This window comes from Hermetia illucens, chromosome 6, assembly GCF_905115235.1.
Source record: "Hermetia illucens chromosome 6, iHerIll2.2.curated.20191125, whole genome shotgun sequence".
NCBI classification, from domain to species: domain Eukaryota; kingdom Metazoa; phylum Arthropoda; class Insecta; order Diptera; family Stratiomyidae; genus Hermetia; species Hermetia illucens.
In genome coordinates, this window is record NC_051854.1 from 99,470,425 (window position 1) to 99,498,268 (window position 27,844).

General features: G+C 43.7%; 1 protein-coding gene across 2 annotated transcripts; it reads right to left on the minus strand.

The window, feature by feature from the left end:
* Positions 1–1,453: 1,453 nt before the first annotated feature.
* On the minus strand, positions 1,454–27,470 carry LOC119658972 (transcription initiation factor IIA subunit 1). Of its 2 annotated transcripts, none has more exons than XM_038066851.1 (6): positions 26,924–27,470; positions 9,616–9,813; positions 3,241–3,510; positions 2,965–3,172; positions 2,596–2,840; positions 1,454–2,491 (listed from the first exon to the last, which is right to left on the minus strand). In XM_038066851.1, the coding sequence occupies exons 1-6, from the start codon at positions 26,945–26,947 to the stop codon at positions 2,384–2,386; spliced, it is 1,053 nt and encodes a 350-aa protein (XP_037922779.1). In that variant the 5' UTR covers positions 26,948–27,470; the 3' UTR covers positions 1,454–2,383. The 2 variants fall into 2 exon arrangements, with proteins under 2 accessions (XP_037922779.1, XP_037922778.1); XM_038066850.1 differs by lacking the exon at positions 26,924–27,470 and adding an exon at positions 15,942–15,998.
* Positions 27,471–27,844: the final 374 nt, after the last annotated feature.

The following is a 27,844-nucleotide window of genomic DNA, read 5'->3' on the forward strand; positions in this document are numbered from 1 at the left end:
GTACGCGAGCCTGGCGGCATGGTCCCTTTTGGGCCTTTGCTACGTGTAGACCGCCGTTATCTTGAATGCATTTGCACGCGTCTGGCATAGGAGCTCCCGTGATCGGGCTATGTTATAAGCGAGCCAAATCCCCCTTGACTTGACACAGCTGGTAAGCCTTCGTCATCTAAGGCCCGCGGCTGCTAAGTAGTGTGAGTAGATTCCGCCCTTGACGGCCGCCAGTGGGACATCGACTGTACCCGCTGAAGGGCTGCCAAGAGCAGAACCCCGTCTGATCAATCCGTCAGCCCGCTTACTCCCTTCTATGTTCCTATGCCCGGGAACTCAAAGGAGGATGACCTTAAGCGTGCCGCCCAGACAGTTCAGCGCGTCTCTGCACTGCTCTACCAGCCTGGAAGATGTCGTCGCTGAGTACAAGGCCTTAATGGCTGCTTGGTTGATGGTCAAAATGGCTATGTTACGTTTGGCGCTTGGATAATGCTTCAGCCATCGACAAACTTCCAGTATCGCCAATAATTCCGCTTGGAATACACTTGCGAAACCAGGGAGACTATACGATTCGGATATACTGTGTGTGTTCGAGAAAACCTCCGCGCCGTTGAGAATTTCTCCTATCTAGGGGCGAAAATCACAACCGATAACAGCTACGATGATGAAATCTGCGCACGGTTGTTGGCAGCCAACAGAACCTATTTCAACTTACAAAAACTGTTCCGCTCGAAACGTCTCACCATAGGGTCAAAGTTCTTACTATACAAGGCAAAGATCTTGCCAGTCCCCATGTATTCCTCGGAAACTTGGGTTCTTAGCAAGAAAAATTGGAAACTCTTGACCGTGTTCAAGAGAAGAATCCTCCGGAGAATTGTTGGCTCCTTACATGAGGATGGACGATTCCGTAGCTTACATAACGATGAAATCTATGAGCGATACCATGACCGTCCGGTTGTGGATAAAATCCTGCTCAATAGGTTACGGTGGGCGGGTCACTTAATCCGTATGGATGAGGATGATCCCACCCGGAAAGTCTATAAGGGCAATATCTAAGGTAGAAAAAGAAGACGAGGCAGACCCTGCCTAAGATGGAGCGATGGCGTGGGTCAGGACGCCAGACAGCTTTTAGGGATATCGAATTGGTGGACCTCGGCGCAAAACCGGGATGTCTGGAGTTCCTTATTAAGGCAGGCCTAGACCGGATACCGGTTGTTGCGCCGTTGATGATGATGATTTATGGTAGAAAAAGAACACGAGGCAGACCCTACCTGAGATGAGCTTAGGCCAGGACGACAGACACCTTTCTGGGATATCGAATTGGTAGACTTCGGCGCAAAACCAGAATGTCTAGAGGTCCCTTTTAACGCAGGCCTAGACCGGACCTGCAAAACTATTGCGATAAACCCTTCATTTAGATGTTGCAGTATTCGACATTCGACTCAAATGAAACAAGCAAGTATGATTATTGAAAAATATATGTATATTTACAATACATGAATAGGATAACAGTAGAGAAATTTCTCATAATTTCACATTTGTACTAGATTAAATGTGTGTATAATATCCGCCGCACCACGTCTTTTTAATTTTGTATAAGCACATACAAAAGTTCAAGATAACACCATTTATATAACAAACATAAGTAAATTGTTGAGTAAACATTTATGTCCAATTTCTGTTAATACACAATTATCAATTTTTAAGAGATCCAAACTATCAAACATAATTTCTATTTGCATCTTTTACTTTCTCAAAACTCTGTGGTCCTAAATATTTCTCTCAGTACTTCAATGTGTCCTTTGCTTCCTTTTTTAATAACAAATCAAGTTTAACCGTTCCCCCCTGAACTTATTGGGGACGAATACATGGAAAATGTACGAGAAAAATCATCCTTTATATTTGCATTCTCCTTAACTTCATTCAAGGCAAGCGTCACAGATAATTTTATGCTTTTTTATTGGAGAAATATGTTGTATTTAGCATAATCTTAAAATTACTTTTTACAATATATAAAACACGTAAATAGTCTGATTAAATTCAGTTGCAAAAAGGCTATAACTGCGGATTGGTAGATGCTCTCTGCTGTTGTGGGTGGCATAGTTTATGTTAGATGCTTTCCGTATATATAAGTACATTTTGTCACTTTTGTAATGATATTTAAATTGTTAACGTTTCTATTGTTGTTGTGTTAATTCATTGTATTGAAGAAATATTCCTAGCGAAATTCATGGTTCAATTCTAAGTTTGCATGAATACTGACACCCGTGCAACGTTTCGAGTTTGACTTTGTGTGTTTGCATGTTCTAATTGATAAATCTGGTGATTTCTAGTTGCTACAGATGGAATCTTCCATATGAAATTTGAAGCTGCACGATACCTTCTGGGGCTACTACTACCACTCAGCATCACCATTTGATTTTTGGAAAACAAAATCTTTCCCTCCAATATTCATTATGCCGTCTTTTAGATAAAATTTCCATTTGTTACGGGATCGTGTTATCTGAAATAAAAGTTTCCAATAAAAAATTAAAATTTTGAAATCCGCAAGGAAGTGTACCAATTAAATGACCCTTCAATGTTCACAATTAATTAGTTGATCCTTACCTTATCATATTGGCAAACAACAACATTCTCAGTTTCAAAAAGGTCGCTGGCATCTTCGTCTGTAACGTCATCTTCACTATTCAGCGGTTCTTCTTCAGCCCCGCCTTCTCCGTCAACGTCTTCATCTTCATCTCGATCGATATCATCCTCGTCATCATTATCTAAATTTCCATCACTTTCCTCGCTATCTTCTTCGTCGGAAGTATCCGCTGTGCCATCCAATTGCTTTGCCGTGTTCAATGTTTCTACGGAAGCAAACAAATGTAAGAATATAATTACAACTAAGAGGGCAAAAGCTAGTAGCTGGCTGGTTGCAGATAATAAAAACTTTCCACTGCACATGGGAGACCTCCTACAAACAATACTCACTAGCCATTGCTGAGCTCTGTAGCGCTGCATTCACATGTTGCTGTAACACTGAGGAAGCTAACTGCGTGGGTAATCCCATTATAGATGAAATCAGTTGAGCTGTTAATATTTGAGTTAATTGATTCTCTTGAAGGGCCGAGGCAGCCACATGAATTGTGAGCACTCGAGATTCTGAATTAACAACTCCTGGTTGAGCGGGTAAGGTTATCTGTAATGTTGGATGGTTTCTTGTAGTTTACAATCCACTTTTTCCTCTCGGGTTGTTTGTCTACTTACATTTACTGGAATTATCTTGTTGGGATCAAGAGCTGCAACGGCCGGATTGGCTGGAGGTGGTTGCTGGGGCGTTGATTGCGGCTGTGTTTGCTGCGGTTGTGCCGGTGCTGTAGTTTGTGCTACAGTTTTTTGTTGTGTAACCACTTGCTTTACAGGGCCACCATTCATTTGATTTCCTTGACTCACTGTCGAATTATTGGTACTGTTTTCGTTATTTGAAGCAGTTGCAGCCGCGGCATTTTGTCTTGCATTTTTCGCTTTGCTGTTGCTCTGTTAGAACGAGAGAGAATGGTAAAAAATTAGACTGTGAAAGATTATATCAAATACAATTAAGAAAATCCAACTTTTCATAAAAGATTTACAAGTTCTTCCAGATTATGACTGTTTTGCAACTTGTGTACCTATGAAAATCGACTGAGCGGTCTGACGGATTGGCCAGGCAAGGCTCTGCTCTTGGCAGTCCCTCGGGGAATACAGTCGGTGTTCCGCTGGCGGCTGTCGGGGGCCGAGTCTACTCGCACTACCTAGCAGCCGCGGGCCTGAGATGGCGAAGGCTTACAAGCTGTGCCTAATCAAGGAGAATTAGGCGCGCTTATAACACAGCCCGATCACGAGAGCTCCTGTGCCAGACGCGTGCAAATGCATTCAAGATTACGGCGGTCTGCACGGGACACTGGCCCATAGGGGACCATGCCGCTAGGCTCGGCTTACCCTACAACTCGCATTGCCGAAGCTGCGGAGAAGGAAGGGAAACCCTCATGCACTTTCTCTGCGATTGCCCAGCTCTGGCTCGAGTCAGGCTGCGGACACTGGATAAACCATTCTTTGGGGACCTCAGTGAGATTTCTAGCTGCAGGGTCGGAGAGCTGCTTTCCTTCGTGAATGCTACGGGCTGGCTTTGAAGATCCGAGGCAGCTGGACTCTGCTTCCCTGTTCCTATAACAACAGTCACGATCTTAGGAGTTTGTGGCATCAAAACGGCGCACCAATGCGCTAAATGGGCTCCTCAGAGCGGCCACTGATACCTACCTACCCTACCCATGAAAATCGACAAAAGTGGCCGAAAATATCCCATGTAATATTTACTCTTTCAGTAGGAAAATCGAAATGAGTCTGCTAGAGCACTTGATTCAAGACCGGAAACCCTCACAAGAAGGCAAAGTCGTCAGCAATGCATTCGCCCGTGGTCATTGCCCTGATTTGATTCGGGTACTCGCTCAACGAAACTTCATTGATAAATAGATGCGTTTTTTAGACTTTGTCCCGAAGTCGTGACGGATAATCACTCCGTGTAAAAGAGGGTCCGGGTGAATTTGTGTTGTACAACTTCAAGAGCGCGGCAGTCACGGATGCGGAAGGGGGACCAGACTACACAACAATATTCAAGGATGTTTCTGACAAGGGAATTGAAGAGTGTTAAGGATTGAGGTAAAGTCAGAAGAGGGACGTAGGATAAAACCAGACATTTTGGAAGCTCTATTGATGATGTCAACGAAGTGGCAATTGAAGCGAAGTTTGTCGTCGAATATTACACCCAGGTCTTTGAAGGAGGTCAGTAGTGAAAGGGGCTGTCCATTGAGAGAACAGGAAAAGGGTTTTGGGGATTTTTTATATTCCGTGTTAGTTCTGTTGCCATTTTTGTGGAAGTTTCGTTTGAGATTTCTGCGCCAGATTTGTCTGACTTTCAGGTGTTTCATTATCTCGTGCGGCAGTTTATTGAACTGAATTTCATTGATTTTGAGGAGCTTTGTATTTCTGCGTGTAGCAGAGTTGATGGCATCAGTAGCCAAGATGATGGCCTCATCGATTTCTTTGTCCGTTAGGTTTTGCGAGACAGTGATTTTTTTCAGGTTTAGCTGTGGTGCTAATTCTGCCCTGAATTTATCCCAGTTAGTATGGGCGAATGATCTTATTGTGCTGGGCACTCGCTTTTGCAGTTGAGAGTTTAGGGAAAGTATAAGTTCAACTACGAAGTGATCGGACATCCCTGATAATGTTTTGCACGTTAACACCTGCAGTGTGAGAGTGGCGTCTGCGGACATTAGAAAATAGTCAGGTATTGACTGACTTGCAGGCCTTGTGGGTGTGTCTGGCAAGATCATCTCAAGCTGGTTTAATGGACTTTCATTATGGATCCATTTTTCGAGAGCAACCCCATTTCGGTTTTTTGCCAATTCGCCCCAGGAAGTGTGCCGTGAGTTAAAGTCCCCACCAAAAATTAGGTATTTAGATTTAGACTGGAGATCGCTCAAGATTTGTAAGTCTTGGCCCAGTTGTTCAGAGGGAGAGTTACATTTTATGTAGACTGAAGCTATTAAGATGCGTATGTTGTCGTTAGTTTAGGCCGCTGCCGCGGAACAGGTCTGCAGGTTTTTGATGGAGACCTCCTCAAATGCATAGTCTTTTCTGACTAAAAAGGCGGAACCGCTGTTGGTGTCGTCCGGGATAATGTAATATACGGTGAAATTAACGTTGTGCCTGCTTTTTAAATGCGCATCCAGTGGCATTTGTTGACATTCAGTGTTAGCTTGTTGACCAAACACCAACGGACTAAATTATCGAGTTTGGACTGTAAGAGAACACAGTCCAATGGAGACGAAACAGAGGCAAACAATTTAAGGTCGTCTACGTAAAGCAAATACGGGCAGGTGAGGATGGAGACGAGGTCATTGATAAAAAGTCCCGGGACTAGCGTAGAAACGGCGCTAATAATGCCATTTATATACCAAGGTTCGGAAGTACCAACCTTCAGATAAGACGTGTCAAAATTTGATGTAATTCGAAACATAACCAAGAAAGCTATAGTGGTTAAAGTGACGCTACCTTTGCAATCGTGAAAAAAAATGGACCAAAACGAGTTTCGTGTGTTGATAAAACATTGTTTTCTAATGGGGAAAAAACACTGTTCAAGCTCAGCAATGGCTTGAAAAACGTTATCCGGACTCTACTCCGTCGAAAACAACCATTTGTGGGTGGTATGCTGACTTGAAACGCGCTCGTGCTGATACAAATGATGCGGAACGTCCGGGTCGGCCAAATGAGGCAGTAACTCCCGAAAACATCAAGCAAGTATTGAAAATCGTGATGGGTGACCGCAAAAGCTAAGATAGCTAAGATGGTGAACATATCAACTGGTAGTGCATTTACTATTTTGCACCAAAAAGGTTTTTTCCAAATGGGTGCCGCGTTTGCTCACAATATAACAAAAGCAACAACGTATCAATGGTTCGGAGAGCTGTTTGGCACTGTTTACTCGCAATAAACAGGATTTTTTGCGTCGATATTTGACAGTGGACGAAACATGGATTCACCATTTCACTCCGGAGTCAAGTCGGCAGTCAGCTGAATGGCGTATGACCGATGAAAGCCGCCCGAAGCGTGCAAAAACACAACAGTCGGCCACCAAAGTGATGGCGTCCGTATTCTGGGATGCGAATGGTATAATTTTCATTGACTACCTCGAAAAAGGAAAAACCATCAATAGCGACTACTACATGGTGTTATTGGATCGTTTGAAGGCCGAAATAGCGAAAAAACGCCCACACATGAAGAAGAAGAAAGTCATCTTTCATCAAGACAACGCACCGTGCCACAAGTCAATCAAAACGATGAGCAAATTCAACGAATTAGGCTTCCAACTGCTTCCTCATCCTCCGTACTCGCCGGATCTGGCCCAGAGTGACTACTGGCTCTTTGCGGATCTCAAAAAGATGCTCCAGGGAAAAAGATTTGGCTCAAATGAGGAGATGATCGCTGCTACTGAGGCTCATTTTGAGTCAAAAGACAGATAGTTCTACAAACATGGCATTGAAAAGTTAGAGAAGGTTTGGAATGATTGTATTACTCTTGAAGGAGATTATGTTGATGGATAATAAAGAATTTTGCCGATAAAATGTTGTTTTCATAGTTAGTCCCGGGACTTATTGAACGATGTGTTAGAGCCTTGGGGAACGCCAGAAGAAGGAGAGAAGGAACGAGATGAGTACCCACGAATAGAAACTTTGCAGGAACGGTATGAGAGATAGGAGGAAAGTGAGATGACTGAGGGAGGGAAGTCTAGTAACGAAAGTTTAGAGAGGAGAACGTTATGGTCAACGGTATCAAAGGCTTTGGAGAAATCGGTATAAATAGTATGTACCTCCTGTCGTGAATTCAAGGATTTAGCAACAAATTTGGTAAAGACCAGATGGTTTGAAGCCACTGATCTATGTTTCACGAAACAATGCTGCTCTTTGACAATGAGGTGTCCGAAGTGCGCGGTCAACCAGTCGTTGACGTATCTTTGCAGGATTTTGGAGCAAGAGGAGAGAAGAGAAATGAGGCGGTAGTTCACAGCAAGGGAAGGATCTCCGCTCTGGAAGGTAGCGCCTCTTTCCAGAGTCGGAGAAAGTAGCATTCATCTAGACTTTTGTTGTAGATTATGTGTTTTCTATAGTTAAGAAGGAAGAGATTAGGAAGTCCATCGGGGCCAGATCCGACATTGGGGTCAAGATTACCAATGTGGAACTCAACCAGGGAAAGTGCAAGGAGAGGAATGGCTAGAGATTCGGAAGAGTCTGCAGTTATGAGAGGTGTAGAGGGTGGAGGGCTCGAGGGCGAAAACACTGAAGAAAAGTAGGTGCGGAGAAGGTCGCAGGATTGTTGTGAAGAGTTGGCAGAGTCAGCGAAGCTGATAGAATAGCTAATAGATAGCTGATAGATCATTTCGGGCATGATCATGCCGCTTTCATATTCTTCGGTAACCTCACAGCAATTGGGACCATAGAGGGCGTCAGGGTGAACGACACTATGGTAAATTTTGTATTTGACACGTTAGTTGATGCATTGATCGTAAAGGACGTCAGTTATAAAACGCCACTTTATCTAGGTTAGGTGTGAAACAATGGTGGAGAGCATTGATTCAAGACTTAAATGGTTCAGCTTTCGGCAAGTCTCAATCACTGAGAGTGATAGTGCCTGTTTTATTAGGAATCAATCATCAACAATACTTTTTTATCCATATTCAGTTACAGACGATCATTCCAACTTTAGACAAGACGATCAACAGATCAGATGTGAAATTAGGCGCTAGAAAAATATCATCAAGGCCGAAAATCCACCGACCAGCGTGTGACGGTGTCCATGACGAACAGAGAGGATTGATGACAGAGCGCTTTCTTAATAAATGATTACAGGGACACGGAGCGATTAGAAATTCAACCTAGGATGTGAATTCCTCTGCAATGAGGTGTTGTGGCAATCCGTGGTCCAACTCATTCTCTAGGTCCAGGAAGACAATGTAGAGAGGGCGATACTTTTCACACTGTTTCTCCACAGCACAAGTAATTCCGCAGTTCTTGACGAATCAAAGACTGCTTCCTTTTTCCATATTGAGACTATTGCGCATTCTTACCATTTAAATGCTAGAATAGCAATAACGCGATTGCAGAGCCCACTTAGCCAGGGTGTTAAGTCCTAACTTGTCGCTTTTCAGAGCTTAACTGCGATGTTGTCAGGTTTTATTGTTTTGTCTGATTTTCTTTTGATAGCTTCTTCAATTTATGTGGCGCTGACAGGTATAATTGATGAGCGAATTCATTTGTTGAAATCTGCTCGAAGTGTTCCCGCCATTTCTTCGTCGCCATTCGCCGATCGCTTCTTTTCATTAACACAACAGAAGCGTTCAATACCCTGTATGCGATGGTGTCGGCTTTTGACAAGTCGATACATATCTCCCTCACCGCCTCGAGTGTCCAGTTTATCATAAAGATTTGAATAGTGAGTTGTTCAGGTAACAACGATCGATTTCTTTGCTTCTCGGTTGGCATTCTTTTAAATTTGCCAATCGGCCAACGTTTTATCGACGAGACCCTGTCATAGATGTATTTCTTCCCAAGGTCATTAATTTGGACATCGCCATCCAAAGCCAAGTATCATCATTAGTGAACAATGTGTACATTTTTTAGTTACCAGCGAGTTTTTCCAATTTGATCTTCGTTAAAAACGTTTGCTGGATGTTAATTCGTGAAGGTAATAAAAACCGAATACAGTACTATGGGGTATGGAAGTTCGTATGGGATCTTTGTCCAGCCATCTAAAATCTATGTAACTCATTTCCAATTGAGTTTTTTGTTAAGTGACGAAAAGAATTCAAGCAACACCCACATTGAAATCTTCCATAAGTTTTTTTTTGTCTTTAAATATCTTCTGTTCTGTTTGTGAGAGGGGTGCGGGCGTATTCGTTACCGTACTCGCAGGCATTGAAAACTTATTAAATCGAATTAAACTAGTTATGCCAAATTATATAATACCAAGGTCTTTAAAAGGCAAAACACACATTGATATGTCGCAACATTCTTCTTTGACCCCGTGGGTATGGTCGACCAAATGACTTACCTTTGGATTGTTGACTAAAATTGGTGGCGGTTGAGGCTCCGGTGGTTCTGGATTTATTTCCACTGCTTTACTAGCTAAAAGTTTACTCGTCCAAATTTGTTTCAATTCTTGGAGTACTTGCTCGTCAACCCCCTCGTCAAGAAATGCATCTCGAACACTCGCTATAACGTCGTCGATGACAGCATGATATAATTTCAGCTTGAAAAAAAAAAAGAAGAAAATTATAAATTTGATACATGATTTGTATAAAATAAAATTTTTAATTGTTTAGGATAAGTGAGGGATCCTAAGTCCACAACCACTTGTTGTTGGACCGGACCAAATGGAGAGCAACTTACTCCCACGTCTCTTTGGTCCGCAGATCCCTCGTTTGGGGCATGACACCCAAACATTACAAAAATTATAGGACAAACGGTTTCGTCCAGGGCAGAGGCAACTCTTCAGACGCTGCCTCACCTCTGCCCTGGGAGCAGCGTGACCGTGAGTGGCATCAGATGGAAAACGCTCCTTTATAAATTGTAACTAAAATTCACTCTCATTTTCGGTATATATTGAGCTACTTAAATTATAAACCGATTGTAAGGCGATAATTGCAAATATACACAAAAAAACCCCACGATCTCCGAGTTCTATCGATTTTGCGGATCAGGGAGCTGGTCATCTGTTCATGATACGATGCAGCAATGAAACCAGTTTCTTAATGGTAACAAGAAAATTATTTAGAACTTCGTATATACCGTCTGAGGAAATGATATAATTCCACAACCGAACAGATTGTTGGAGCTTGTTTTGTTGTCGGTACCTGAGGGCCCGTGCGATCGGAGACAGTCAGTTTTCCGAAGAATTTTAATACCCCACAAACGAACAAGAACCAGCAATATTTCCCCCCCAAAGATCGTATCAGGATGTACGGACTAGCAAATCAGATCTGGATTGTACTTTCTAGATAAAAGTAAGTCGATTTGATCTTATACTTTCCATACAGATATCTTCTTCTTTTTTCTTCAGCCTTTGTCCCGTTCAAAAGCGGGGTCGGCTCGTCGTGATCGTCTACGCCATTTGACTCTATCGAATGCCTGATCTGGGTGCAATGTCGAGGCTTTCAAATCCCCATCCAGCGTATCAAGCCACCGTTGCTTAGGTCTGCCTTTTGGTCGTTTACCATCGACTTCGATGTTCAGACCAATCTTGGCAAGTGAATTCTCGTTTGCACGAATTGCGTGACCATACCATCGAAGACGCCTCTCTCGCAACTTTTTCACGATCGATGCAACCCCATAACGATCGCGGATATCCTCATTTCGGATGTGATCTAAACGTGTGACGCCACTAGTCCAACGTAGCATCTTCGTCTCCATTACCGCAAGACGCCGTTCATTGTCTTTTATGGTCGGCCAACACTCAGAACCATAGAGAGCGACTGGACGGACGACATTGCGGTAAATTTTAGATTTGAGACGTTCGTTGATACGTCGATCACAAAGGACACCAGTTGTGGAACGCCACTTCATCGAGGTTGCGTTAATGCGTGAAGCAATTTCATAACACAGCTCTCCATTGGCTGATAGCGTTGACCCGAGGTATTTAAATCGCTCAGTTCTGGGCAGATCACTGCCGCTGACAGTGATTGTGCCGGTTTCATGGGGATCGGTCGTCAAAAATTCAGTTTTGTTTAAATTCAATCGGAGACCGTGTTGCATGAGGCGATCATTCCATTTTTGAACAAGTTGCTCGAGATCATTTTTGCTATCAGATGCTAGGAAAACATCATCTGCATAAAGCAGTGTGTAGGGCGCCGGACGTTGGATATCCCGTGTGACGGTGTCCATAACAAGGACAAAGAGGAGTGGTGAGAGGGCACTTCCTTAATGAACTCCAACAGAGACACGAAGCGGTTTTGATACACCCGCCATACTTCGAACTTTACTTTTCGGATCGTGGTAGAGCAATTGAACCCAGCGCACGAGTTCTTCTGGCACGAAGTGTTGTCGTAAAGCATACCAGATGAGTTCGTGTGGTACACGGTCAAACGCTTTCTCTAGATCCAGAAAGGCAATGTAAAGAGGGCGATGCTTCTCACGGTGTTTCTCCATGAGTAACCGCGCAGCGTGTATTGCGTCAGTAGTTCCGCAGTTCTTAACAAATCCGGCTTGATTCACGATTATTTCAACGATTTCGGGAATACGGTTGTCAATAATGCGTTCAAAAATCTTCGTGGTGTGGGAAAGTAACCGGATCGGACGGTAATTTGAACATTCTGCTGGGCTACCTTTCTTTTTCCATATTGGAACAGTGGTACTTTCTTACCAGTCAGATGGTGTTCTTCCTTCCTGAATAACCCAGTTAAAGAATTCACTGAGCCACAGTGTGGGGTCCCAGCTCTTCGCTTTCCAGAGCTCAGATGCGATGTCGTCAGGTCCTGTTGCTTTCCCCGATTTCATTTGTTTTATTGCCTCCTCGACTTCAGTTGCGCTGACTGGTGGAACTGCTCCAAATGTCGGCAATGATTGTGGAAGTGGAAGATGAGCCATACAGATATCTGAGTTTCAAGTCGGGAAGAATAATATACAGAACAATATTCAGATCTTCGTTTTTTCATTGAGGAATTTAGGCGTAAACGTTTTTACTGATGATGCCAAGCAACACAGCGAAAAATGAAGAATATTTTTTTATATACAGTGGAGTCTCTTAAACCCATAAAATTGTGCTCATCCTAAATAAACAAACGTTGTCCATTTAGGCATACTGATGTATACATATGTATATATGCAGGTATCCAAATTGTCCTAACGCATCTTCACGCACTGCCATATTCAGATTTTTCGATTGGATAAGTTCTGAGAGCGAGACCTGTATCACTTTTTGGGGCAAACATTTTGAGTCTTCACTCCCTGCGCATCACCCAATTTAAAAAAAAAAATATCAGTTTTGAAAAGTACTAATCAAGCCCTTTCATTTCATATTAAAGACTAGATATATAAAAAATTACACCCCCCCCCCCCCCCCTCCTTTATTCCAACGTAAAATGGTGTCACTCGCTCTCACCAAATTCTCGTGACAACCGGTCCAGTCGTCCGAGTGAATCGGTTGTGACAAGCAAGCAGACATTGAATCGATTGTAATAAGGTTTTGTTTCACACAAAATCTCACAAAGAAAAATGTTCGTCAGTAGGAACAAAATTAGAAGCACTCGAAAGACTAGATAAAGATGAGAGTCCTCAAAGGGTAAGTGTATGTAACAGTAAATCCATAAAATTTATTTTGCTTGCGAATATATTAATGTCTAGAGGTTTAGAATAGGTTTATCCAGAAGAGGAAAAAAGAAATTTCTTTAACAGGATCATTAATCAAAGAGCAAATGATGGGGTCCCATATACGTCTAAGACCTGGAGAAGCTGGAACAGTGGAAACGGCGCAGAATCTCTGGAGAAAAGCAACTTGCGGAACATCTTACTGCCAAACATTTCATTAAACAGTAGATTGTAGGGAAAAGGGATTAATTCGGCAGCCCAACAACATTGACGAAACAAGTTTTAGTTATACAAATTTCATGTCGGACCGGACCAAATGGAGAGCAACTTTCGCCCGCTCTTTTTGATCAGCGGACTCCTGGTACACCCAACCACACAAGGTTCAAAAATTAAAAGAGCAGAGGCAACTCATCAGACACTACCTCACCTCTGTCCTGGGAGAGTTTTCGAAGCGGTACGCAGGTGTCACACTCTCCTTTTTATAATTTGCAAAGCAAAAGATAGTTTTGAGTTATATCGAACGTAAATCCGCCCACACTTCAGACCAAAGCTTGGCCCGAGCCAGAAAAAACTTTTTGTTTATTAGAGAAAATGAGTTAATTTAGCAGTCCGTCAACATCGACGAAATGGGACTTAATTACAAAATACTCCCACGAAAAACCCATATTTCTAGACAGGAGCACGATGTGAATGGATTTAAGCAGTCCAAAGAGAAGTTAACCGTAGCTCTAGTAATGCTAATGGGGGCTATTGGTTTTCCCATCTTGCGATAGGTATATCATGGAAGCCAAGTGCCTTCAAACACTTGAGTTTACGGTCTTTTCTAGTTAACTATACGACTCAAAAATCCGGACAGATGGACGCTGCACTATGACAAAGTGTTTGTACGACGTTTCTGCACATTTGAAATCGAAATTTGGCCTATGTCGAAAAAAATGATGAAGGAAATTATATCGAAATGGACGCTGACCCTGATATCTTGCCTCTGTTTAATCAAATCCAAATTCTACAAAGCTATATCATAATGGATAAGGCTGATATTCACAAATGCCTCACTAAAGATAACCATCAATTGGGTGACATGGATTAAGAAGAAATTTTGGAATCCGCTCAGAGAATACCTTGCGACCGTTATTGACTGATTCTGATGTTAGTTAGTTCCAATGTTAGTCATTTTACGGCAAGTAATGCTTTAAAAATACTCCTTAAGTAGGTCGAACGATAAGTTTTAACTAAGGCGATTGACATCCTTGGGATGAGAAAAGAGAGGGATTTCAACCATTGGTTTTTCGTCCTCCACTTTTCATCGCAGATTGAAATGAATAAATCATGATTAAATAAATCAATAGTCATGTCTATTAATTTTCGGCATGCGTCGATACGGTTTTGAGCTTACTTGTCTGTTAGGATAGGAGACGCTTTCCTTCAGCAGTTCCAGATCTTCCTAAGAGCGTGTAGGTGACATTTAAGGAGTATCGATTTCAAGTCTACAACTGCCAGTTGATGAATTGACCTCGATTGTGATGGACAAAGCTTCGGCATCCACCTAGATTGTGGACTTGAAAGTGACTTAGCTTTGAAACCATCTTGACCCTTCTTGAACTTTCGGAACTAATAATGCGATACTGCACGAAGTAATAAATTCTCACCATTCACATGGCATATTTTTTATATTGAATGATATTGCCATGGGTTGGCGTGAACTTAAGGACTACAAGAGTGACTCTTATTTCTGCTTGATCGATACAAAGGGCATCGGTAGGAAAAACAGCACATGATCGATTCACATTCTTAGGCACTCCTAGTATCCTTCGTGACTGACACAACAGCGAACGTCTCAAGTTCAAAATTTAGTGCAGTGTCACTCGCCCTGTCGCCCTCTATGGTCCTGAGTGCTGGTCAACTATTAAAGACAATGGATGGCGCCTCACGACAATGGAGACAAAAATGTTGCGTAACACACCGTGATCACATCCAAAATGAGGATAGTCACGATCGATATAAGCTTGCATCGATCATGGAAAAAATGCGAGATTCGCCTTCGATGTTACGGACATGTTGTTAGCGCTGACGAGAACTCCCTTGCCAAGCTTGGTCGGTACATCAAAGTCGATAACAAACGAACAAAAGATCTGCCGAAATAATGATGTCTTGATATTCTACACGGTGATTTGAGAGTCTCTCGACTTCATATCAAATCTTTGGCAGGAAAAATGTCGCAACAGACTAAGAGGAGCTGGCTCCACTTCTGAACGGGACAAAGTCTGGAAAAGAGGAATCGGTCTGGAAAAGGTTTTCCCGGTACACAATAAAAGTGAACTACGACATAGCAAGTTTCGTGGAGGATAATATCAATGTATGGATTAGAAAGAACTAGTCCAGTGAGACCTCATACAATAAATAGGGAAACGAATCCGAGGACTCAAATAATTGCTGGGGAATAAAATAATTGGGTTTCATGCAAAGTAGGGAGTCAACTAAAAATATTAATTCCTTTAATAGTTCCGGCAAGATTTGGAAGAGAAAGAAAAAGCAAAACTGCTAACTGATATTCGATCAAATCTAATTCGTTAGTCACAGTAGTAATGAAATTCACCGCCCCTAAAATTGAGGAAACACCTGCGAGGTGAAGAGACAAAATCGCTAGATCGATTGAAGCGCCACTGTAAGCAATCTTGCAGCTAGAGGAAGGCTATACTCCAATCTCTTCAGTCATCAGAGTATGCTTGCACCCGACTAACTGCAGACAAATTTACATATATACACGTAAAAATACTCTTTTCGAACTCTCTTCACACTATCCAAACTAGATCAAAGTAACGTCAATGTAGACTTGAACTAAAATGGGGTATTCAAAATGTTATTTATAAATATTTAACAAAGCATTTCGAAGAAATACCAATTGAACGGTGTAAAGTCACCAACAACCAAAACATCAGGGCAGGTTTGGAGCTTGTAGTGGGGGGTAAAGTGTAAAATTTATCACAAAACCCTCGAACAAATTTTCTCGGCAATTACTAAACAATATTTCACTATCACCACAATTAAACATTTCATATCCATTTCTTAACTCACCGAAGACGACACACGGACCTTGTACATTCTTCCTAGCTGGTGCAGAATTGTAACTATAGAATCGGAATAAAAGTAGACATTGCTCTCAGCAAAACACGATTGAAGAGTATTCAAACGCGGAAAAATTTCGGTTACCTCACAAAAATTTGATTGTACCGTTAGTACAGAGTTCAGTGAAGATAATCCAGTCAGATTATTAGAGTGGGAGTTGGTGCTACTGCTATCGATTGAGTAATTCTCTAGCCCTCCAACAAATTGAAATGTTTCTAGGAAATATTGTAAGAGAGAGTGAGTGTTCAACGAAATACAAAATATTTCAGATTGGGAAGAATGTGTATTCATCTGGATTATAAATTGATATTTTAAGTAAGAAGAAAATTCCACCTAATATAGTTATGTAGAAAATTTTTCTTTGTTATTTCCGTGAAGTATGTTTGACCATTTTCAAGGAAAAAATATAGAGGATGTGACAAATAGCACTTCATTCAGAATTCGAATCATACAAAATAATTCGACTTTTCCGGGAACTAGCTAATATGTTTGTTGTGGGTGATTTACTTTATTTGTCCAGAGGTCTTTTTCAGTAGCTACATCATACCTTCTTTCAGTGGGCTTTGAAGATTTACTCCATATGCTATGAATTTCATACGATCTTAATCCTTAAAAGTTATACAGAGTGCGGCAGCATAACTTCCTTTTTTAAAATGCGCGCCACTCAGTTAGTTGATGTCATAGCGGAGCGCTAGTGGTCTCGTTCAAGAGGGGATACTGTAAAGTTTTGTCCCGACACGGTTCAGTGGCCATCATGCGTTGGAATAGTGAGGAGCGTGCCTTTGCCGTTGAGGTTTACTTTTCAAGCGGATGTTCGGTTATTGCAACACAGCGTGCATTTCGGAATCGCTTTAATTTAGCCCCGTTGGCTCCCGTCCCAGACCGCAAATCAATTGTTACATGGGTCACTACATTCAGACAATTTGCAAGTGCGACAAAAGGAAGAACTGGAGTCCCTCGGCCCGTTAGATCACCTGAGAACATTGAAGCAGTGAGGGCGCCAATGTTGCGATCGCCACGGCGTTCTGCGCGCAAACACACATCTGCCCTTGGACTATCCGATCGTTCTGTGAGAAGAATTCTTCGTGATGATCTTCATTTTCATCCCTATAGGATGGCGATAGTGCAGGAACTTTCAGAACGTGACTTCAATTCTCGGATGAACGCGTGTGAGCTTCTTCTTGATGTCGTTCCCGAGGGTGCTATAGTTTTTTTTAGCGATGAAGCCCATTTTCATTTGTGTGGGTCGGTTAACAAACAAAACATGCGCTACTGGGCTGACACCAACCCTCGAGAATTGCATCAAAAGCCTTTGCATTCACCCAAAGTCACAGTGTGGTGTGCAATTTCCTCAGCTGGAATTATTGGTCCCTGGTTTTTTGAGGAAAATGAGGTTACAGTGACAGTGAATTCGGACCGGTATGTAAACATGCTACAGAATTTTTTTTCCCACGGCTAGAAAATTTGGATTTGGGGGACACTTGGTTCCAACAAGACGGTGCAACAGCACACACTTCAAGAGCATCGATGGCCGTTTTGAGGGAACACTTTCCAGAGCGCCTTATCTCAATTAGAGGCGATTTGGAATGGCCGGCACGCTCTCCAGATCAGTCCCCTTGTGATTTTTTTCAATGGGGTTTTTTGAAATCCCGTGTTTATGTGAACCGTCCAAGAACCCTACAAGATTTGAAGACCAACATCCAAGAAGAAATTGCCAACATAACACTTGCTATGCTAACAAGAGTCATGACAAACGCCAGAAATCGGTTTACGCAATGTATGGAGAATGGGGGACGTCACCTAACAGATTTGATCTTCAAAACAATGTAAATAAAAACTTTAGACATATACCTACATTATAAGAAATAAATAAATATTTTCGGATGCATACAATAGTTTTTATTGAGTTTTGAAAAAAGGAAGTTATGCTGCCGCACCCTGTATAATTATAATATCCATTTGTTTTTTTTTAAGTCTACCCAGAAATTAATTCCAAGAGCAGGGGATGAGCCTTTCCTAGATCGGTAGTCAAATTGGTCTCCGGAGTTTGCCTATTTATAAAAATTTTCGTAGGTGTCAAGCTATCAATATTTCCACCACGCCCATTGTATGTCCTTTTTCTATAATACGCTTTGTTATGGATGATCTAATGTGTTTTTTATTCTGGCTTGTGGCTAGTTTTGTCTCCTTTCAATGCTCCTTAACTCGGGCCTGAACCAACCTTTTTGTTTGGCTGTGTATGTATGCTTTGGGGCAGTTGTTATATTTCATGCAGTATATCTCGCAATCTTCCTTTTGTAATTGCCAGTCCTTTTCTGCTGTTAACTGGCCTTCGCTTGAGTGAATAGTCTACTCCAAAGAATTCTTTGCCGAAATACGGACGAACTTGATTAAGAACGACATATCGAGGTAGTGGCGAACTGAGGTCTGAGATGGCTTGATTAGCACAGTTACGGCTGTTAGGTTGGCGTTGCTGAATGAGGGCATTATAATTTAGTGTGATTTGCTTGCTAGGACGAAGATGTCCTCTTTGGGCGTTCAACTCCGTTATAACTTCAACGAAGTTAGGACTACTGGTTTGCGGTATGGTCGCTTTCGCCGTAGTTCACGCTTTTGGCAATTTTGTCCTGTATTTAGGGGCCCTTATCTAGTCCGTGCATGTCGTTACATTTGACGCCGCGATATTGGACGCGGCTCTCCTGCTTCGCCTTCCCTATTTTTAAGGTTTTGTGTGAAACAAAACCTTATTAAAATCGATTCAATGTATGTCTGTTACACCCGATTTACTCTGAAACGGCTGAATCAATTGTCACGAAATTTGATGGGAAGATGTGGTCAATGAATCGCTTTTCATATGGCGAGTGGCCCTATTTTGTGTTTTGATTTTAAGCGGAGCTCCTCATACATGAAAAAGGGTCACCTGCTCTTTATTGTTTTCGAGAAAGCTTTCGACGGCTTGCTTTCCAGAGAAACTATCAGAAGCTATCATCAGGGTGCCGCAAGTTAAAATCTCAGAGGAACTTGAACTCTAAAACGGGGGTCCGCCGGGGTTACATCTTACCGAATCCCTTTTCTTCTCGTTGTTGGCTCGATGGACGTAGGAGTTCAATAGACGATAGCAACCCTCCTCAAACACCCACAACTGTGCTAATGACATCAGCTTACTCCCTCGTCCAATCATGGACCTAGGCCAAATGGCTCTGGGTCTTCGGACATGAAAAACATCAACAGAGGTTCCTATTTTCCTTAATGAGCAGAACGTCTCGGACCTTCATCAATTTGTATACCTAGGAAGCATTGTTTCTGCCCACGATGGTACGAAATTCGCTCGACGCATTAAAAACACCAAATCCGCATTCGTTGTTTTGTCCAAATTTGGACTGCCACTATCTCACCAATAACATCAAGTTGAGGGGCACTAGGGTAATTCTTGTGCTAGTATATCACCATCATTCATTCACATGTCTTCGGGGATTTTGTCTTAAGGCAACAACGAATGAAGAACTTGGTTGGCGTACGGGCCAGATACCCGTGGACGTGCTGCTAAGTGAAAGGACGACAACTCCATTGTGGGTTATGTCATGAAATAGAAAAACACTATACGCAAAATCATGGAGACAGCGAAGCAAATTGATTGACGTGCTTTGTCCCACGTACGGGTTTATTGCAACCATACATGATACGTCTGATACGTTTGAGACTGATTTTCTAACCCGATCGACCAGTTCTGATACATAAATGGGCTTTAATAAGTTAGTGACGAATAAGAAATGTATTTCAAGTTGCAACACCTGAAATAATTTCATGCAGATTACTTTATGGCTTTTAAAAAACTACATTTAAACCTAATAGGGTTTTCCATTTTGAATGGTTGCGACCTCAGAAACCTTGAGCTCGTTTATCTTGACACCACGTTTTCCAAAACTTCTTATTTTTCCCAGAAACTACTGCATCGATTATAAAAAAATATCGTAATACTCGTCATTATGGCCCGAACAAAAATCTCCGAGAATTGTTGATGTTTATGTTATTCAATTTTTTCGAAGTTTTCGGTAATATAAGGACGATTTTGAAATCAAATTTCTTAAAAGAAGGCAAAATTCTTTTTTTCAATCGATCCGATTAGTTCTAGATCGGGCCGTATTTTCGGGCATCTGATCCTTCCCCGTCCATTCCTCGTGCGCTAGATTATTAAGGATTTGTGTAAAACAAAACCTTATAAGAATCGGTTTACTATGTCTGCCACACACATTTTTCTCGGAGTGTGAACGCTCCACACATACAGCAATTTACATCATTCTATGTCAAATTAAAGGGGGTGCAATTTCTTTTTTCACCAATATAGTCATGCGGGGTATCAAATGAAAGGTCTTCGTTAGCAATTTCGGACGCCCGTCTTAATTTTGCCATTTGTTGGAAAACTGGGGAGTGCTGGAATCGAAAGTAATAATTTCTTTAGTGGACCCATTCTCAGAAACTACCTAACCGAAAAATCTGAAAAAAATCAAGAGGCTGCCACTATATGGTGCCTGGGCATCGAAAGACCCTCCATGTCGACATCTGTTCAAATAAAGTTAATAATAGAATATAAATATGATTTTCAGTTATAGGCTGCAAAACTCCCCTTAAGTTCATCCTAGAATCACTAAGTTTTGCAGCAATGTAGGCTATAATAAAGTGCATAATCTTATTAAGTTCGAGGGAAACTAACAATTATAATAGACCAAAGTTGTCACATAATATATTCATATTAAGTGCTAGATACTAATGGGACAAATGCACAATCAAATGGCTTAATAAAAGAAATACACAAAACCTTTCGTCCAGCTTCCGGTTTCCCGACTAGTTATAAGTTAGTCCTTCCCCTTATTAGGCCGTTTCACATTTTAGCTTCTTTGGGGATTGAAATTCTCGGTGGTATCCCTTCGCCTTCAGACTTCACGTCTCTATTAAGTGTAGTTTACCCCAGGAGGGTTTTGTTTTGTTGACTTCTGAGTCAAGGCACGTGATTAAATCTGTGTCCTGACGGCGAGGTGGTATGCGAGAACCAACAATCCCGGCCCACATCTCGCCGAACTCCACCCCCAGCACGTGCCGTCCGGTTACATATATTATCTCGTGCAGTCGCTGTCCACGACTAGCAAACTTGTTATGGGAGTTTGGTTAGTTGACAACCTTGGTGACCGTGTTGGTGCCAAGGTGATGCAACGCTGGACTCTCAACGTAACAGAATCGGGGCCCAACTTGGGTTGACACAGTTGTTGCATACGTAACAGAAACATGTCACAATTTCGTGGCATCCGATTTAGCAGTTCGTGAGATATTCAAGGATAAGTTGCGATAATTTTATGTTTATTTAAACGACGGAAAACCAAATTTCGCGTGTTAATCTAACACTGGTCTTTAATGGGGAAAAAATACCGTCCAAGCTGAAAAAATACCGGTCGAAAGCAACCATTTGCCGGTGATATGCGAACTTTAAACGTCGTTGAACATCTATCGAAGACGTAGGGTGACCAGGACGCCCAAATGAGGTGGCTGCGCCGTATAACGTACTAAAAAACGTTATGTCCGATCGTAGAGCGAGATTGGAGAACATTGGTAAGATCCTGAAGAAATTAAGGGCACTGTGTTCAAAATTGTGCATGACAATTTGGATATGAAAAAATCTTGTTTACAGTACGTACCGCGTTTGCTCACGGTGGAGCAAAAACAACAGCGAATCGATGATTGCGGGCGCAGTTCCAAATGTCCGGCATCACATCGGACGCGACCCGCTTCAACTACGCGGTGGTCGGCCTGGACGAAGAGTCGATTCTTCTGGTGTCCGTCGTAGTGAAGTCGGCATCATAAACGCAGCTCAAGAGCGAGTTGATCAGGCGCCTGTCGGCAAGCGAGTCGGCAAAATTAGACCACTTGCTGGCGGGTTTAACGTTGGGTGATCGAACTCCCAGCCAGTTGCTTCGCGAAATGAGGCAATTGGGTGGGAGCAAGATTGGCGATGACCTCATCAAGTCGCTCTGGCTGCGACGGCTCCCGGAGGGCACTCAGGCGATCCTAGCTTGCGTCTCCGGTTCCTTGGAGGAACTGGCAGCGACGGCCGACCAGGTGCAGGAGGTGTACGTACGCCCAACCACCGTCGGATGAGGTGGGCGACTTAAGGCGCGAGATAGCCGCTTTAACAGCCAGCGTGGCCGAGATGCGGGCGACGTTGGACGCTCAGCGTTCGAGTGCCAGATCGCGAGCTCGCTCACCGTCTGCCACACGAAAAGGGCGTTCGGGTAGCAGGTCGTCAAGACAGCCTGCGGACAAAGGTATTTGCTGGTACCATCGTAAGTTCGGAGATAAAGCGACAAGATGTACGCTACCTTGTAAATTCGCGCCTACCGCAAAAAACTAGGTCCGCGGGGGGTCTTGGCGACGGCCACCCAGAGCGCAGCGCCACGTCGCCTAACTATTTTCGACCCCCTCAGCAGGCGCAACTACCTCGTCGACACGGGTGCGGAGGTTTCGGTTCTTCCCGTACCCCGGCATCATCGACTTTATCCACAACCCGTCAAACTGGCGGCAGCAAATTCCTCCCGCATCAACACATACGGGTACAGGCAAGTGGACGTGAGTCTTGGCTTGCCTAGGAAGTTTTCGTGGCGTTATATCCTGGCGGATATCAGCTTCCCCATATTAGGCGCAGACTTCTTGTGTCACTATGGGTTGCTGGTGGACTTGCAAAATAAGTACCTTATAGACCCCACGACCAACCTTAATTCGTCGGGCCAAATGGTATCTCACGCTGACAATAACCTTTCCGTTCTTTTGCAAAACATCACCGACTCTCGTGTTCGGACACTCCTCCAAAAGTTCAGCCAGATTACTACCGAGTGTAGTCTCTCAAGACCAGTGAAGCATAATGTGCAGCATCACATTAACACTACTGGTTCCCCGATCTTCTCGAAGGTGCGTCCTCTACCACCCCAGAAACTGGCTATTGCGCGGAAAGAATTTGAACAACTTGTTGGTATCTGCAGGCCCTCAAACAGCTGTTGGTCTTCCCCATTACATCCTAAGCCTAATGGCGAATGGCGCCCCTGTGGGGATTACAGAAGGCTAAATGCACAGACTGTCCCTGACCGATATCCAATTCCACTCATCCACGACTTTGCGCATCACCTCGCGAATTGCCGCATCTTTTTGACCTTGGACTTAGCCAAGGCTTACCACCAAATCCCAGTAGCTCCTGAAGACATTCCAAAGACGGCAATATGTACAGCCTTTGGACTCTTCGAGTCTGAGCACTTAGCCCATCTCGAGTGCATTTTTCAACGTCTCCTTGAGGCCGGTTTAGTCCTAAACGTTGAGAAATGCAAATTCCTTCAAAAACAGGTGAGATTCCTCGGCCACTCCATTTCCCCTGAAGGAATACAGCCCGACCCAGACAAGGTACAAGCAATTACAAGCTTCCCGCGTCCGAAGACAGTGAGGAAGTTGAGGAGGTTCTTGGACATGCTAAACTTCTACCGTCGTTTCCTGCCCAAGGCCGCCCATCACCAGTCCGTTTTGAACGCGTACTTGTCTGGCCCCAAAACAAAAGACACACGAGAGATTGTGTGGTCTGAAGAGGCTGCCTGCGCGTTCGATAAATCCCGACAGCAACTGGCTGATACTACACTTTTGGCATTTCCTCTGCAAGAAGCACCCCTAGCCGTTTTTGTTGATGCCTCTGACATCGCAGTAGGTGCTGCCCTTCACCAAAAGGTGGATCAAGTTTGGTAGCCGTTGAGCTTCTTCTCGAAACAGTTGAATCCCGCTCAACGGACATACAGTACCTACGATCGCGAACTGCTCGCCGCGTACTTGAGCATCAAATACTTCCGTTTCTCCCTAGAAGGCAGGCCGTCCACAGTGTTCACGGACCATAAGCCTCTCACGTATGCTTTGAAACAAAAGCCCGACAAAGCGTCCCCTCGTCAGTTTCGACACCTGAGCTTCATAAGTCAGTTTAGGTCAGACATCCAGCACGTGTCCGGCAAGGACAACATAGTTGCTGACGCTTTGTCTCGTGTCTCCGAGGTTAACATCCCCGCCTCACTCGATTTCTCGGCTATTGCCAAGGCGCAGGAGGATGACGCACCACTTCAGAGCCTCAAACCCAACCCAAAATACAAATTTCGGGAGTTGCCCATCTACGGTTCAAATCTCTCGCTCTGCTGCGAAGACTCGGAAAAGGGACCTCGGCCATACATTCCGGCCACATTTCGCAAGGAAGTGTTCCACGCAGTTCACGACTTGGCGCATCCCGGCATCAGGACAACAAATCGGTTGGTCACCGGAAAATACTTCTGGCCCTCCATGAACAAGGATATCAATTCCTGGGCCAGAGAGTGCATCGCATGCCAGAAGTGTAAAGTCTCCAGGCATGTAAGGAAAGAAGTGGGCTCATTCCCCTGCACTACCAAGCGTTTCCACACGATACACCTCGACATAATAGGGCCTTTGTGAGACTCGCATGGTTACAAGTATTCCCTCACAATTATCGACAGGTTCACGCGGTGGCCTGAGGCAATACCTCTGAAAGACATTACGGCGCAATCTTGTGCCGAAGCCCTCTGCCGAGAGTGGATACCTCGCTTTGGCGTCCCTGCAGTGGTCATCACTGACCAGGGAATGCAATTTGAATCCACCCTTTTCTCCGAGTTAGGCAAACTCCTTGGTTTTAAACGCCAGCGGACTACTGCATACCACCCGCAATCCAATGGGATGCTAGAACGTTGGCACCGGACGCTGAAAGTCGCCATTATGGCACGCGACGACCCGTCCTGGACTCAAGTCTTGCCTTTCGTCCTACTTGGCCTACGTACAACCCGCCGAGAGGAATTTACTGCCAGCCCCGCGGAGAACCCAAGACTCCCAAGCGATCCGGTTTTCGACAAGAGATCGGGTCCAACGGAGTCGGGGTTGGTGCGTCTGCTGAGGGACAATCTCCGACGCATCAAAGCGCCACCACCCACTCGACACTCGCCCACACCTGCCTGTTCGCCCAAGGAACTGGACACTTGCGCGCACGTTCTGGTCAAAACGGATGCCGTCCGGAAGCCACTGCAGCCTCCATATGAGGGCCCGTACCGCGTTCTCGAGAGGGGAGAACATTTCTTCCAGCTCGAGATCGGGGGACACAAAAAGGCGGTCTCTTTGTCCAGACTGAAATCCGCGTGCGTCCCGAAGCAGCGTCGTGTCCGCTTTGTGGTTTAACGGGGAACGAAGTTCCGGGATCGGTCGCCGAAACCCCCTAGGTTTCGTCTGGGGGCGGAGTGATGTGGCGCGGCAGGATCCGCAGCATTCGAAATTTATTTCGTATGTTGCGGATGCGGACGGGTAGATGGCGCGGAACTCTCCACTCACTTTACAACTCGCCACGAGGGTGGAGAATTAGCGGTGAGAAAGAGCCGTTGGTTGGGACCAGACGTTCAATCACGTCTACTATATTGAATTATTTGATCGATTGGTTGATGCAATAATGTAAGTCGAAAATGCCTCACATGACAAAGAAAAAACCGCTGTTTCCAGGATAATGCCCCGATTAACACGTCGATAAAAACGATGGGGAAATTGCACGATTTACGATTCGCATTGCTCACACACTCCCTGTATTCACCAGATCGGACCCCATCTGGCTTCTGTTTGTTGATAGATTTCAAAAAGAAGTTCGAGGGAAAGAGATTCAGCTCTTCTAGTGAATTTATATTCGCAACGACTGAAGACATCGGAAATTTGGAGTGATTGCATCGCTGTGGAAGCCAACTATCTTCATGAATAAAGTGTTGGTTAGTCTGGGCACTTACCGACCCATGTGTTATGTGAAGGATTTCTATATTGACCTGCGCATGGCACTAGTGCATCAGAAAGGTCCACTTGTTTTTCTGGATAGCCTCCAAGCTAGTGCATCTGCCGCACTAACTCCTGCTTCCCAATCTATCCCGCTTTTGTCTCTCTCTACCAACTCCATATCTCATCACGCCACCGTGACCAATGATCGAATCGTTACTGCTACTGTGCTCAATGTGAATGTCATGCACCGATAACAGTAACAAAGGAATATCTCCACAAACTTAATTACATTCCGCCAAGACTATTCTATTCATTTGCCCATCTTTGCGTCAATGCTCCAACAAATCATCATAGTCTCAAGTGAATGCAAACTTCGCCTAACAAAGTGTCGATTCAACTAGGCCCCTCCCGGGGGACTACGCTAGGTATCTAGTCTGCTAACCGCCGCTGATAACATTCAATGTTCAAACTTGCTCGGTTCAGTTATCACCTAATTGATATTGAACCGAATGTAGACAACAGATTTTGCTGGAAAAGTGAAAACACTTCTTGCTAAGTAATTGCGTGTTGCCTCAGTCGGGCGAAGCGTACAAGCGATATGGCGCTCAGTAGAGCTCGTCGTCGAACCTTGCGGTTACAAGGTTTTCAGACAATGCGTGTTGTCGTGGCAAAAGCCAAGTGCACAAAGCTGCAATTTTCGGTGTGCAATGAGAGTTTATGCAAGCACATTCGTACCTGCTAAATGCGCCGTCACGACGCCAACAGCAGTTTTTGCTCGCTAGCAAAACTGTCCAATAGCTTGAGGAAATGGTGGTGGTAGCTCACAAGCAAGTTCCGCACGTAGTCATCTGCAGTTTGCGAGAAAATTGACCGCACCAAAAGCTCCCCACCCGCACCGTATCGACAGACGGCGAATCCCAAGGCGTAAATCTTCGATTGCACTTATCTGAGATCAGGCGAGTAATTTGTTTACAATTTCCCCTGGCTGGGCCGCGGATGAAAGTTCTCTGCCTCACCCTGAATTACTTTTATTCTAAGGACACACTTCCCCCTTGGTGCAGGGAAGAAATACTAAAATTCTACAATCTTTTAAATAGAAATGAACTCACCACTGACGCCTGACACAAAGCCATTTTATCCGTTTTGGCTTGAATTTTAACGAGTTTTAGTCAATATGAGGGAGGAAAACGCGCAGTCGGCGCTTCTTAGACTCTTGCCTGCAAAATCGGAAGTGCCGCTTTCGAAATCGCTAATTAGGTGTCTTCCAGATGGAAACTCCCGTCGAAGCCTCAGTGAGTTTTCCTCTAAAAACTGACAACTGGCGCTCGGGAATTGTGTGCGAGGGTGGAATTTCCCAAATCACCTGCGATTAGTCGCACACTCAAGCTAAATTAAAGAACCTAATCTGACTCAAAATCAAGGAAATTCTGGCAAAACGACGGACGTCGTACACCCTGTGTGCAATGTCACTCGCGGTTCGACTTGACAATTTACAACTGAAATAATTATCACGCAAACGAAAGATAAGAAAATTCTTCCGAAAAAAACTGCTATTTCCTTTTTGTAGGTAAAGACAGACCCGAATGTACGGTCAGACTCAATTGAGGGCAGATTGTGACGGGCGAAACGTCTCGTGCGTCTTCTTTCCACGAAAGTCTAATCGAAAAATGGACGTTCGCCAATGGACTTCGCACGTATGCGAAGTCATCTGTTTGCGTTCTTCGAGCGCTTTTATACTTTCATACCGATTTATCCGACACACACATGCATACCATTTCACTAGTTTATATGAGTCAAATGCAATAACATGTGAGGAAGTTGAGATTTTTTAATTTAAATTGCCTTTCAAAATTGAAAAAAATTAGAAAACACGCATAAGAGATACATTTTCTTTTATGGAAATTTCATTTTTAAAACTATGGGACACAAAATGTATATTTAAAATTAAAATTACCTTGTTTTTGACTTGTTCAGTTTAATTCACCTATATTTCAGAAGTCATCAATGCCTTGGTCTGACTTACATGAAAT

Coding starts and splice junctions, on each gene's coding strand:
- LOC119658972 (XM_038066850.1), bottom strand. CDS start 15,968: ATGTACAAGGTCCGTGTGTCGTCTTCG. Junction 3,173..3,240: donor ACAAGATAATTCCAGTAAAT/GTAAGTAGACAA, acceptor CCAACATTACAG/ATAACCTTACCCGCTCAACC. Junction 2,841..2,964: donor ACAGAGCTCAGCAATGGCTA/GTGAGTATTGTT, acceptor TTGCTTCCGTAG/AAACATTGAACACGGCAAAG.